The sequence below is a fragment of the Musa acuminata genome, chromosome BXJ2-9 (assembly GCF_036884655.1).
Source record: "Musa acuminata AAA Group cultivar baxijiao chromosome BXJ2-9, Cavendish_Baxijiao_AAA, whole genome shotgun sequence".
Taxonomy (NCBI): domain Eukaryota; kingdom Viridiplantae; phylum Streptophyta; class Magnoliopsida; order Zingiberales; family Musaceae; genus Musa; species Musa acuminata.
Window position 1 is genome coordinate 9219415 of NC_088346.1, and position 14233 is coordinate 9233647.

The 14233-nt window shown below is 35.4% G+C and overlaps 1 protein-coding gene across 3 annotated transcripts; it reads left to right on the forward strand.

The window, feature by feature from the left end:
* Positions 1 to 1239: 1239 nt before the first annotated feature.
* On the forward strand, positions 1240 to 14146 carry LOC103998126 (uncharacterized). 3 transcript variants are annotated; one of them, XM_018818593.2, is made up of 11 exons: positions 1240 to 1780; positions 3027 to 3076; positions 3311 to 3426; positions 5255 to 5597; positions 7528 to 7710; positions 8705 to 9247; positions 9374 to 9476; positions 9566 to 9623; positions 11569 to 11687; positions 13348 to 13423; positions 13512 to 14146. In XM_018818593.2, the coding sequence occupies exons 1-11, from the start codon at positions 1504 to 1506 to the stop codon at positions 13873 to 13875; spliced, it is 2232 nt and encodes a 743-aa protein (XP_018674138.2). In that variant the 5' UTR covers positions 1240 to 1503; the 3' UTR covers positions 13876 to 14146. The 3 variants fall into 3 exon arrangements, with proteins under 3 accessions (XP_018674138.2, XP_009417797.2, XP_064981558.1); XM_009419522.3 differs by having other exon boundaries at positions 1241 to 1780; positions 8705 to 9214; XM_065125486.1 differs by lacking the exon at positions 3027 to 3076 and having other exon boundaries at positions 1564 to 1780.
* The last annotated feature ends 87 nt before the right edge of the window (positions 14147 to 14233 follow it).

Genomic DNA, 14233 nt, shown 5'->3' on the forward strand with positions numbered 1-14233 from the left:
ATCCCAATACAACTTGTACTGCTCTAAGAGGCAGTTAACGAAGAGGAAAGAAAGGTAAGAAAAATATGATCAGCTATGTGTAATGCTCACTATATAAAATCACATGTCTTATATAGAATCCTAATTTTTCAGATTGTTAAATTTATAATAATATAATAAAAATTATTTTTGTTTATCTTTCATCTTTGCCTAGTAACATAAAACCATATGAATGGTAGAATCAAAGAAAAAAAAAAAGGATTCTTATATACTTAATAAACTAGTTACGATGAATTAAAGTTAAAAAAACTCTTCAAAATCGATCGATTCGATCGAACTAGCTAAGTCTCATACCTAATTATTAAGTCGACTCGGACAAGTTGAGCTCATGCCTCTCTTAAAAAAAAAAAAAAAATGTTTTTTTTAGCTCCTTTTAGACGAATCTATTTATATAAGATTAAATATTCTATTAAAAAATAAAAAAAATATTGAAAGCAACCAACATTATCAAATTCACACATAATTTATAAAAAATATGCATTATTGATCTTAGTTGATTAAAACATTTATCTTTGGATATAACTCATCTGTCTAATATAAAAAACATTTATGAAACTCAACACAACTGAAACATCCTTTCTTTTACAAGACATCAAATTAGGACCCCAAAATAAAAAATAATCTAACATGTCCAACATGAGTATAATATTTTTTGTGCATATTAACCTAAGACAAAAACACATCTAAAACATCTTAGACAACCATATCATATGCATAACATGATTAATGTATATATATTTCTCTTTTATACATCCATTTAAAATAAAAAATAACTAAAACATCGTTGTATAATTATTTTAAGTGCAAGTAACAATAATCCAAATCTTAAAATGAAACGAAATAATATACATGATACAAATAATCAAATCAATTTTATTATGTCAGATTAATAATCAAAATTGATCGTATCATGTTAGCTATAAGATTTCATAAAAAATAACATAATTATTCAAATTTATATCTATCATCTCTTGAATCAAATAATATAACTCATAAACTTCTTGAACATCGAAGTGGAAACAAATATGGAGTGATCCTTTTTGAAAGTATTATGGTGAGAAACAAAGCTCGATAATTTATTTTTTTTTGTCATAGTTTTTTTTTCGAAAAATATTTGCTTTAAAATTAATTAAAGATCACATGAAATGTTAAATTGCGACTTCTCTTAACGGCGGGGAGTAATGCGTAGCTTAAGTCGTGACGTCCGCGGTTGTGGAGGCGCCGTCATGGTCGTCGTCTTAAAAGACCGCCGGTCCGTGTCTTGCCGCACGCGACCCGCGCCGACTTCCAACGCAGCCCTCGATCCTTTCTTGGCTATCTGCCCGGCGACGAAATCTCTGTTGGTAGTCAAACCACGGCTTCTCCTCCTTCCCTCTCCACAGCAACCCCCCCTTCTCTACGTCAATCGAGGAGCCCGACTCTTTCCTCTCCACTCGCCGTTCTTCCCCTTGCCCTCATTCCGCCATGGCCTCTCTCTTTAGAGCTGGTCGCCAGGCGGAGGAGCGGGGGTCTGGCGGGAAGATCCTCCGCGTCCGTCGACGATCACCCCCACGGTCCGCCCCCTACGCGCGCCCTCCCCCTCCTCCTCCCCCCGCTTCCACGGGCAGCCCGAGGTGGCTCCTCGGCCTCATCTCTGGCGCTGGCAAGTTCATCTCCTCCGTGTTTCGCTCCGATGGCAGCTCACCCTCCTCCTCCTTTTCTTCAGATCACTCCTCGTATGAAGACTGCAGTCCACGATTCAGTGAGTCGTTTCATTTTCTCTGTTAGGGTTGCATTGTTCTCGATTAGTTGTGGGGTGTTGAACTTCTTGGTGCTTGCAGTTAGTTTTCTTTTTTGTGTTCTCTTTGTATCGGTGAACTGAATTTTAGGGTTCTTGTATTGGGTTTCTCTTTTTTGACGAATTAAGGTTAAATTGTACACTTATTGGAAGTTTGTAGCATGGTATGTGCTGTGGGATATCTATGTGATAGAATATATTAAACCATGTTGTAGTCCTGTTCTAGTGCAACCATACATTTCTATGCAATCATACTTTGCTTAAAAACGACTCCTATTTTCGTTGGCATTGAAATCGATCTGGGTTTACTGGAACAGTGACAGGAAATTGTCTCAAGAAGAGAGTTTTTGTTTTAGAATTTGTCATTAATGAATAAGCTGAGATAGTTGTGGTTACATTATGTTCGTTTGGAAACTCTTTGTTTGTGAAGCACACTACTTTCTTCTATATTATTCACTTAGAAACTATCTCCTTTAACTATTTCTTCTTCCATGCAGTAGATGTACTACTCACGCTTACATGCCTCCCTTTTTCATTTTATGCGAACTTATCTTTCCTCCATTGGTAGTAGATTAAAAGTTACTATGAAGGCCGTCGAAACCTTAGCACTAGTGACTAAAATGATGTCTTTTATCTTTTTGTGGCCACAAACTTTACTAGAAACCGGAGATATGCAACAGAATAGAATAGAATAGAATATCCAGTAAATTTCCAGAGTGTAACATCTTTTTATAACACAATCCTAAGAGGTTTGTTCCAAGAGTTGCATGTAGCACACAGATGTTATATTTTGCATGTTTGTGTTGCATTTCCATTCTTTTAATTGTGCTATCACGGTTTGGCAGTACATATATAATCCAACAATTAGAAGATGTGCTGTTGTGATCACACTTCCTCATCATTCTAAGAATGGAGCATTGGAGATTTCTGGGGCAATTTATATCGTACATGCTCATAGCTTTCTTGATAAAGAGTAAAAACATCACTGGAGTGATCACAGTGGCCATTCCTCAGGATTTTTTTTCTTTTATTTTTCTTGCTGGTATCCACCCTTGTCATTATATGCCAAGAGAAACATGGCTGGCATGTTCTCGCTTTGCAGTGAATATTGGATATGTTTGTTTACTTGGTCCAGGATGAACTTTTGTTTGTTCTCATAATTTTAATTCTTACATGGAGCTTATCTGATGATTTTTATTAACTTTTTCAGATGAACCGGAGGATATTGATATGCCTAAAGAACTTCATGGATTGAATCAAGTAATTAGTTGTTATGTTTTTCCTTTTTCTTGGCTATATGTGGCCTTGGTGTATCAGTTTATGTTGGCCATGAGAAGTAAGCATTTCAGAGCATATGGCCTTGCTTGTTTTGCAAAAACTTGCTTGCTTTTGATATCAGCTTAGCAAAGCCTAGGTTGTGTTTTTTTCCCTTTTCTAAATCAGAGTCTAACATTCTTGGAAATGAATGAAGAATATGGGTTTCTATATGATCAGGACCTGAAGAAACCAGAGTTGATTACTGACTACACGGAAGGATCTTGTGCAGTTGTCGGAACAAGTAAAACCAAACTTGCCATTGAGAAGTTGCTTAGGCAGGAGACTTTCTCGAGGTAGTTGACTTCATTTCTCATTGTCCCCTTTGTTCTAGGGTTGTCTGTTTTTCTTGGCACCCTCCTTTCCGACAAGAGTTTTGTCTTTTCACTTTTGCATGTGTGCATATATTCCCTCTGTGTATGCACCAGATAGCACTTTCCCTTTGTATAGAATACATGGAATGATTTATAATGTGACAAATGATGAAATGTTATCATTATATTAGTAAATAGGACAGTTTAGATGCTATGTAATTCTGAGTAATTCCTGCACAGTCTGATTGTTCACCTTATTTTTTTTCTAATCAGAAATGACTAGAAAAATAATTAGGATCACATCAGTTTGGTTGGCTTCGACGATGTGGATTTTAGGATACAATTTTGACTAAACAACATGAAGCAATAATATCCCAAATATTTAGAGTCCACTATACAATATGTCATTGCCATTGAGCTATGTAAAAAACAATATTTGTAGTTAAATTAAGAACATTTAAATCTTTATATATATATATATATATATATATATATATATATATATATATATATATATATATATATATATATATATATATATATATATATATATATATATATATATTCTAGCAAAATCTTCTTAGGTCTACTTCTTCCTCTCCTCATACTACCAATATTATGTTTTGCATCTTCTAACTACAACATCTATATAGCTCTTGGCACATGTCAAAGATACCATTATAAATGATTCTTTGTCATTTTATTCTTTATCAAAACTATATTGTTCATAAATGAAAACATTTCCTTTTCTATCTTTCACAGTAGCTACACACATTCATATTAATATTCTCATCTTATCGACACACTTTTTGACAAAATATTTCACTTATTATCCTTGAAGTTTTCAAATATTCTTATTTTATAATTGAAAAAATAAAAAAAATTGATACTGAAACTAATTATTCTAGAACATTTAATTATTATTTTGAAAATTTTGTGGTGATTGCTTTGTGAAATAACATAATGTCTTGTATGCTCTATAAAGTGATATTATTGGATGTTATGGTTTATCTTTGTTATCATCCTGATCATTCACCTTATTTTCTATCTATTCAGAAATAATTACAAGAATAATTACAATAGGATCAGGTCTGTTGGATTGGACTATGTGGATTATGGTAGCAGGTTCGGCAAAAAGTTCTAAGTATGACTTTTCAAATTCTGAACAATCTTATAATTAGAAAAAATAAAATTTGAGTTTGAAATATCGGTGATGTGATTACTATGTGAAGTTTCAATCACTTGTATGCTCTATTATATGATATTATAGTAGTGAGTATTCTTTTGTGGTACTACATAGTTTTCTTTTCCAAGAAACATGATGGAAAAGGTTTCTTTTTTAAATTTTTGATGAAAAGTAAACATGAATTGGTGTGGAAAAAGGAAGATGGTTTCCTTTTCTTTTGTGCTCTAAGTTGCAGGAAATCTTAAATCTTAGTCTTTTTTTAGGAAATTTAACCAAACAAATGGAAAGAAATGAATTATTAAAGTTTTTATTTAGATTTTCAAAGAAAAATGGGAACCAAAAACCAGCATTTTCAAGAAATCTTTTCTACCAAACATGGAAGAAGATTTTTTTCTGGGTATAATTTGCCATCAAATTGTCCATGTAACCAAACACATGTGGGTACCCAGGTAAACATTTGAATTTTGGTGCGGGTGATTGGTAAGATTGGTTTGAATTGTCTAACCTGTTTTGGATGATTTTTACAGAAAGAGCACAGAACGGATACACCAAATATGTTCTCTATTATCCAGAATTTATTGAAGCTATAATGTTTTGAGTAAAACTTTACTATTTTGCTTCTAGGTATGAATGCGACAGGCTGACAAAGTTGATAAAATCACAAGTTATCGAATCCCCATCAGAACTTGTTCAGGAAGGTGCTGAAAGAGGCAGCAAGGACGCGGACTCTTTGGGAGATTGGCGATCTTTGAAGCAGTATATGGAATTACCTGAATCATTTCATTGCTCTCCTGTTCTGAGTTCTCTTTCCCCTAGGACTCCCACTTTTAGAAAGTGCACACCTGATATCCACAGTGCAGCAGTTATGGAGGCCAAGAAATGGTTAGATGATAAAAAACTGTTACCAAGCACCAAAGTTGATCCTGTGTGTGGACCTTGCACTTCAGGCACTGATATGCTTCCTTATGTAAGGACCCACTTTGAATTTTCTTCTCACTTAATCGTCTTTTTTTGGATGTTATTTCGGCTTGTGTTCTCGTTCTTTGCTGTAATCATTACCCATTATATGAAACTATTGTTTCAATTTCATATCATTGCTCTATCTTAAGCATATGTCATTTGATTAGTTTTCTAAAATACATTCTTTTCTCACACTGATTCTTATATTATTGTCTTGCTGTTAAATATTTATATTTTAGAAACAGCATTGATAGATTTGAACATCTTTTCCTTATATTCTGGTAACATAAGGATTTATGCATATTCCATGCATGTATGCCTTATATCCATTTTGAATATGCATCCGTTGTATCTTTGATTTGTATGTCTTTTCTGAACAAATATGGTTACATATTTGGTCATGGTTTCCCATTCTTTTGTGTAGCTGACAGTTGCAACTTTGACAACTGTAAGCAAGCTTGCAATGATATCAATGCATCATTTCCACCATTGAAATAGGATGTTGGATGGCCATTATCTCTGATGGATGAAGGATCCTCTCTAGTACTCTTTGATGCAGCACAACAATGTGATGTGGTACGAAGGGAAAGAAATGTTCCACATGTGAGCACTTTGAGACAGTTCAGATAGAAGAAGTAGCAGATGTAGGTTTGCAACCTTAAGGAGATAGCATCTTGCTTGCTGTTATGAGAGAGAAAAAGGTACAAAGAAGGGTAATAGAGGATGAAACTGTGGAATTACCTCTTCAGAAATTGCAAGAGATACAGTGAAGATAATTTGGCTTTTTTTGGTTAGCTATGCATTTTTTAGGTTCATTGTGGGTCATCGATATGAACCTTAAGCTCTGTACCGTCTGGGTTGGCAACGAGTATGCTGTTAGTTTGCTGGAGATTATTTTAGCAATTATATTTGAACAAGTCATGCAATATATGTTCATTCGAAGTGTCAGCAGTACCATGGGTCAAACTCTTTTCTAAAGATAATGTGGCAGCACTTTGCCAAGTACATTATTTTCATGTGGAAACAACTATAGATGGTCCATGTGGAATTTCCTTTCATAACAGCGAGTCCTGTTACATGAATTTTTTGATTTTCTGTTTCTTAAATTTGGTGATCCTACCTTATCATATTGCTGTGTTAGTGATGGAAGGATTAATTATTTTGGTGAATATGAGCTCAATTCATACATATATGCAAATGCACTTTTTAGTTCTATTATGTGTTGAAATTTGAAATTCCTCGTTAATGTGAGATGGAGTGACTTTTTTGCTTTGCCTTGATATTTTTAATGAAAACAGAATGTAAAATTTCTTCTTCAAAGAGTATGTATCTTTTGGCATGTTAGATTATTTTTTGGGCTTATGTTTCACCTCTTTAAGATATTTCCTTTTTTTCCCCCCTTTGCCTAGACATTTTCCTACTTTTCATTCGCTTGATGGAACTTATTTCTGACTTATCCTGGTTTGACCATTTATAAAGGCTTTGCAGTGATTAAGGTATCTGTGACCACCGGCTATGCCGGACATAGTTGGCACAGTTTAATATATTGTACTGACCACAGCCTAACATGCTTGATCATGTGGCAAGCATGTCAAGGGCAAATGAATCAGTTTTCTGCCTCCCTGCTTGGCATGAGAACACCACTGACAAACATGCACTGACACAGACCTGCATGTAAAGGTATGCACCTATGTGTAATGCTCCCAACTCACTGGCATATGTGCATCATGCAGTGCAGTTAGGAGATCTTTGATGTGGAATTACAATATGAATAAGGGACATCTGTTTAGGCATGTTTATGACGAAAAAGAAATGCCAGCTTTAGAGAAAGTGTTTTGACTAATCTGATTGCATCTGTCTAAAATAGGTTTTGTAATCCATTCTGAATTGATGTTCTTTAGAAATTTGAAGATTCAGTTTATTGATGCATTCTACAGGATGTCCATGATAAAGTTGTCTCGCCAGTGGATTTGGCTAAAACGTACATGAGATCCCTTCCTTTTTGGCAATCTCCATGTTCTGTTAGTAGTGGTCTCAAGTTGCCAGTTCCTAGCAAGGTCGATTTTGGCATGGATGACATCCCCCACACAACAACCAGCCATTCTTTGCCCCCATTCAAGGTACTTGTTATGGGTCAAATAATTATGGAAAAAATGAAAGTAATGATATGTTGGTGAAAGTTTTTGTTATGCCAACAAGATTAAATTGACTGATTCTGTGAAAAGTTAGTAAGCTATTTTTTCCTTTATCAAATTAACTTGGTCAGAATTTTGATGAAACTGATTGGTGTTAGTTCACGATAATTATTCAGTCAAAAATTTAAAATTCAAAATGGAACTCATAACATTGGATGCTATGGCTGACACGAGCCGAGTCATTTATTCATATTTGTTTTAAACTTGCTGGAAATCTACCTAAACTTGCATCAAAGAAATCTGTGCTTCTTTTTTCAGCTTCAATTGGAAGCACCTCTTTAAGAATCGTGTTTCCTTTGGGTTTCCATTTGCCAGCTCCTTTAGTCTAACTTAGTGGGGAGCATAACTGTCATGATTTTGATTTGTGTCATATTAATGCAGATGTATAAACAAGACTTAGAGGATATGATATACTTTCCCTTGACTTTTCTTTTTAGTTTTGTGATGTCAGTGAACTTATTGACTGAAGGCCAAGCAACAAAATGATTCTCCAAATGATATTGTTTATGCTGTCTTTTAAAAAAAAAAAAAAATTCGTAATATGTGCCATCATTTAAAATTTTCTTTGTTTGTTTCAATAATATTGACAATGGTCCAGCTAGTGCTTTATGATTTAGCATACAAAGGATGACAGACAGTTTTCTTTTGGTCTTTTCCTTGCTTTTGAAGAGAACATATGAAACAGAAGATTTTAAAAAATTGAGCACTTTTAAGTTTTAACGTTACCAACTCATTTAATAGTCAGAATGTGCACACGATTTATAGAGCACAACTGGTTGATTCACTTGACTTTTATTTTAAAATTCTGTTAATGATGTGCTGCTCTTTTCTCTTAGTATACATGTTAAAATGTACTTCTGTGTTCCTTTCTGATGCTTATTTTTTTCTTTTTCTACAATCTAATGATGCCTATGTGAAGGATTTTAAGAGGAAGTATTGCTCTACCAGATTGTGGGGAAGTCCGAATGACAACCGTAGAGTCCGTCTGAAACTGACAGAAAAGATGCTGGAGAGTCAAGGGCCCAGACATATTGATTTGCTGAAAAATATATATCAAAATGAAACTTCAAAGTTCACATCACCAGTAGATGAGGGAAGTCGAGATGTTTTAGGAGCGAAAATTTTTTCGTGTACATTACAAGCTGCGGAAATTTCCAGTGCTCCTGCTAAGTCATCTGTGGATTTGCTTGTTGAATATCAATGTTCAGAGGATGCTCCCCAATTACCAGATGGAAAAACTGTCAAATCAAGCCATCAAACATCAACAGACAATTCCCCTTCCGTGATCATAGCTTCAGAGCCTGAAGAGGCAATTGAAGCTGTAGAATCAACCAAGGAAACTGCATGTCCAACTATCAGTCCTTCAGATCGCAGTGAAACCAAGATAGAGGGTGAACCAAGTTTACCTCTTGCTTTCAATGAAGATAAGGTAATCAGCGTTTGCATTGCTTATTCTACTAAGGTGATTGTGCTTTTCTCTGAACTCTGGATTTTTCTGTTTCTTATTCCATTGTTAGTATTGAGTCACTTCTCTCATATATGAATAGAATACTTGTGATCATCTGTTTGAAAAACCTTGTCTCGTCAGAATGTCATAGAGGCTTCGCAGACCAAAGAGCTAGAAGACATTGTTGACAGTGACATTGCTCGTGAATCTCTTATTTCAGCTTCCACACCAATGGAGTATGGTGGTAAGTTCTCATTGGAAGTTGAGATTGAATTTCCATTGCTACCATGAGTTAAAAAATGATTTGTTGACCTAGAATTTTGTATAATTCAGGAGCCTTGATACCTGAAAAAGTAGAGGTACAAGAGGGCATCGATTCCACAACATTGGGGTTAGTCATTTCATGCATGGATGTTTCTAGTCTATGCCTTCAGTATTATTTTCCTTTGTTATCATAATAGTAGGTGCTTATCGTAGGGCATGCTTAATTTGTTTGATTTATTGTCCTTTTACTATATTGTAGAGTAGCAGAAACATAGAGAAGAAAGGGAAATAAGAGAAAGGAAAAAAAAGAAATTGAGTGAAAGCAGGGAAAGAGAGAGAGAGAGAGAGAGGTATGGTTCGCAGCCAGAGAAAAGGCAGCCCGATGTGCAAGCCTCTTGCCATTGTGGGGTTGCCTACTACCATAACTTTTATTAAATACAGAAAAGGAAAGATATAACCAATCAATACCCTGCCATATTAACCAGTTCAAACTGCTTGTCCAGAGGAGTCTGAGTGCGATTCAAAACTTTAATGAAAACTGATAGATAAACAAGGCCTTAAACTGACTCTAATGTAACTCATATTAAACTCAACAGATGGACTGAAATCACTTAATAAACCTATTAATTTAAATCTGAATAAGAATACAACTGTGACTCTGGCAACTAATTAAGACAGATATATCATCATGGATGATGAGAGAATTTTGCATCAACAGCTTATCATCTTTGAGGTTAGTAGATTCCATATGTGAGAACCAGGTTCTTTTGCACATCATTTGGATACTTTACACTACTTTTTTAAATTCAAAATTTCTATTGTTTCGTCTTTAACATATTCTGACTTTATGTCTATTGATCCATAATTTATTTCTTTTTCTAACCTTTGTTGTGGGTCTTAGTTTTCTGAATGTCGCAGATTTTAATTAGTTGGTGCCTTGTGGTTATTGACTTCACTTTTTTCCCTTCATTGGTTGTGACCCCCCCTCTGTCAAGATATGGTCAGAAGACTCAGACCTATGATAACTGTAGAATTAGCTTCATTTTGATTGAGTTTAGACCTGAAATAATTAATTCTTTCTGGCAAATTGATGTCAATGATGATGCAATTTAAGGCAATACGTTGGTCCTCACTAATAGCTCTAAGATTACTAATAGACTGCCATGTTATGAGTGCAGAGCAATGGTGTCAATAGATGGATTGTTGTGCTCTTACAATTATTTGACTGCAAACTTGAATTCTCAGCTTATTTACATTATTCAGTGAATTCTTCGGATCACCTTTTGGAAGATGTGTTCAATTCTTGCAGATGTAGTGGGAGTATCATAAACTCAATATGATGATTGTAAATTCTGGTCTTCTATGCAAAAGCATTCACATTATGATTCATACCTCTACGTCTAATTGATCTTCTGTCCAAGGATTTAAATATCACCCTATCATACAGAAATGACAAAAACAATAACAAGCCATAATGTCCTGACTATTTGGTTATATGGATTTTTACAAGTGATTCAGCTCTGTACAAGGCAATATCTTTAGTTACTTAGGAAGCATTTAAATCTCTTTTCATAGTTTCTAATGAAGTCTTCTTTTGTCTCCTCTATCTCTCCTTGCATTACCAATGCTAATTGTCTCTCTTGGGAGATACTATACTTGCTTTTGTCAATGAAATTAGTACTTGGAGGATCTAGGTGCATAAGACATTGATGGATCCTAAAGCTTTATAGGTGAAGTACATTAATGTAGACCTGTAATTTTAGGATGTGCAAGCCTCTGTTTTTCCTCTCTCCTTGAAAGTTTGTGCTTCATTCATTCAGAAAATCATCTTTAAAGGACATGACGAAAAGCATGACTGGAGTTAATAATGTTAAAATAAATTCAATTTCTGAACACGGAACTTATTTTGAGGCTTCTTTTATTTGTTGTCTTGCCTTTTGACTCTTGGAGAATTTTTGTACCTGTATGATTTTTTGTGAAATCTGAAGGGTTTTCTTCGTGATATGACCTTTTTCTTAATGTAATTTTTAACAAGCACTAACTAATATTAGTTTCTCTACTCTTGAACCCAGTTATGCTGATGATATCGCCAATCTTGACAATAATGTTCAAACTTGCATCACAAACACAATTCCTACAGTTTCTGGCATTCTGGAGGCCAACAACACTGAAGAATTGAATCTAGATTCAGGTTTCACATTCTCAACTCTTTTGTTGTTAGTTTCAGGCTCTTAATTATTTTGTTGCTCAGTAGAACATAATGCTTTGCTTATTTATCTGCCAGGTTTAGCTGTATTGCTCATTATTTCTATCTGATACGGTTTGTCTTGCTGAGCTCATGTTAATTCATTAGATAATAGTTGGTTTTTGGCTTGGATGAATTCCAGAATAATGTCTGAAACATAGGGGTTCAAAGTACCTAAAACGGAACTCGATGCCAATTTTGATAAGTGGGTACATCGATTATCTATCTAGATGTTATCTTGGATATTGGGTTCTAAAGTTAATATTTGGCCTTTTTTAACTTGTACGTGTTGGGAGACTTACTTGATATATTAGACTTGAAATACCATCTAAATTGTGAATGACTCTTCTTTAGCTTATATTACACCATTTGCCACTAAATTATCATAAAACAAACATAATATTAATATATTCTTGCACATGAATATTTCTGTTGATGTATTCTATTGTTAGGCCTCACATGTGGCTCGATCTAGATTTAAATCTTAATCTGACTAGCTATTAGATATATTATTAGGGTCCATATTATACCAGATATGTTAACTTATTCTAAGGCTCCATCCTTTAAAAAATTGGAAGGCAATTTAATTGGGTAATGGGCTGATTGGGATTCATTGAAACCTTTAGTTGATGGTGTTTACACCAGACTAATTGTGGCAATCTGGTAGATTGAATCTGGTTCAAGTTGGGTTTATGTGTAGTTGACCAAAGTATCCTCCCAGAACTGATCCATCCATAATTGGGTTAAGATATCTCAATCCATGCCCAGCTTTTTATTTCAGTTTTGGTTTTGGGTTTGGGTTGAAAACAATAAAAAAAACTAAAGAATTAGAATATTATGAAAAAGAATCAACCAAATGTTTCTAATACCTATTTTCCAAGTCAGGAAACATCAGATAACTTTCAAGGTTTGATGATGACATAATTGAAGTACCAATTCACCGCAGGGACATTAATGTTTCAGTGGTTGACGTGTGGGACCACTGGAAAGTGCAGAGAGAAGTAAACTAAGTCATACTACTTTTTAATGATATTTTTGGATTAATTTAATAAATTATGACTGACTTAGCTGTAGCTACATTAAAGTGTCTGAAGGAGATTGTGTCGTATCTTTTTAATCTTCCTGACCCACTGATTCAGGAGACAACCCTGAACTCATCCAAGATAGTTTTGCATTGACATCGGGTAATTCTAACATGATCAAATGACAGATGATCTCACCTAGACCCAGTTTATGATATTGTGTGGGCTGTCCGGTTCATGTGAGGAATTGTCACCCATACATTAGACTTGAAAGTCTATGATCCAAGGTGTGGGAAACAAACACTTTGTAAAGAATGAGTTCACGGTAGCAAATTCTTTGGAACAATACGGTTTTGACTATCAGTGTTGTTAGTGCTTTAGTGGTTTGTTCATTTATAACTAGTGCTTGGCAGGGGAATCTGCTGAACTAAATTGTGTTAAAGATGCTTGCTTCTTGTTATTTTGATGTGCCTATTTTTGTGGGTTTATGTATGAATTTTTTGAGCATAACATGTGATTGTGGTTTAGCATTTGTATCAATAGGAATATATGTTTACATGCATTGAATATCTTATACTTTGCAGATACAAAGCCGCAGGATGGAGATATTTATTCAGAACATGAGGCAAAAGGATTGACGAATGAATTCTCAACCAATGGGTAACTGCAGATGAAAATATCTTATTTTCATGGTGATCCTGCTGTTTTACTCGATTCACATCAGTATAACAGCTTTTTTTTTATTCAGCGGATCTGCCGAGTTAAATCCCGCCTCACAGTCCTTTTGTGAGGAAGTTCAAAGTTGTATCCACCTTAGCAATGGGGAGGAGACAACAGGCAATTCTGAAGAAACCTGTGAGCTTCCAAGTGAAGCTGCTATCAACAAGGAGGCTACTCATGATATGGACAGTATCATAGGCAAATCTGAAAACGGTACGAGGATGAGATCAGTCGAGAGAGTCCTAATTGAACGTGAGCCTGAACCTAGCAGCCATACAACAGTAAAGGGAGGAAGAGGGCGAGGGCGAGGGCGAGGGTGGGGGCGGAGGCGGAGTCGGGGTCGGGGTCGGGGTCGGGGGCGTGGACGTGGTTCAAGTGACAACCCGCAATAGCGGGCCCTGTCGTCGGATGCTTTGTCACACCAAAACAACAAGTTGTTTGGCATCCATTCCCAGGGTAGGTGCCTGTATCCACGTAATGTGCTGTCATCTCATTTCCACTTTCATCAGCTTAAGTCAAGAGTTAGATCTGTCGTCGGATCTCATATTTGCGTCTGTAATATTTTATGGTCGATCGCCTTCAACACCCACAAATCACATGAAACATCTTGGTTTGTTACTCTTTCGGCAGCTTAATTATCATACTGAATAGTGGTCTTGGTCATCTCTCGTGCTGTCCTCTTGCAGTTGTCTAAGCTTCGGTTCGTTCAGTATGTTCTTGGACAGACGTGGTTCTCCAGCGTCTATGCCC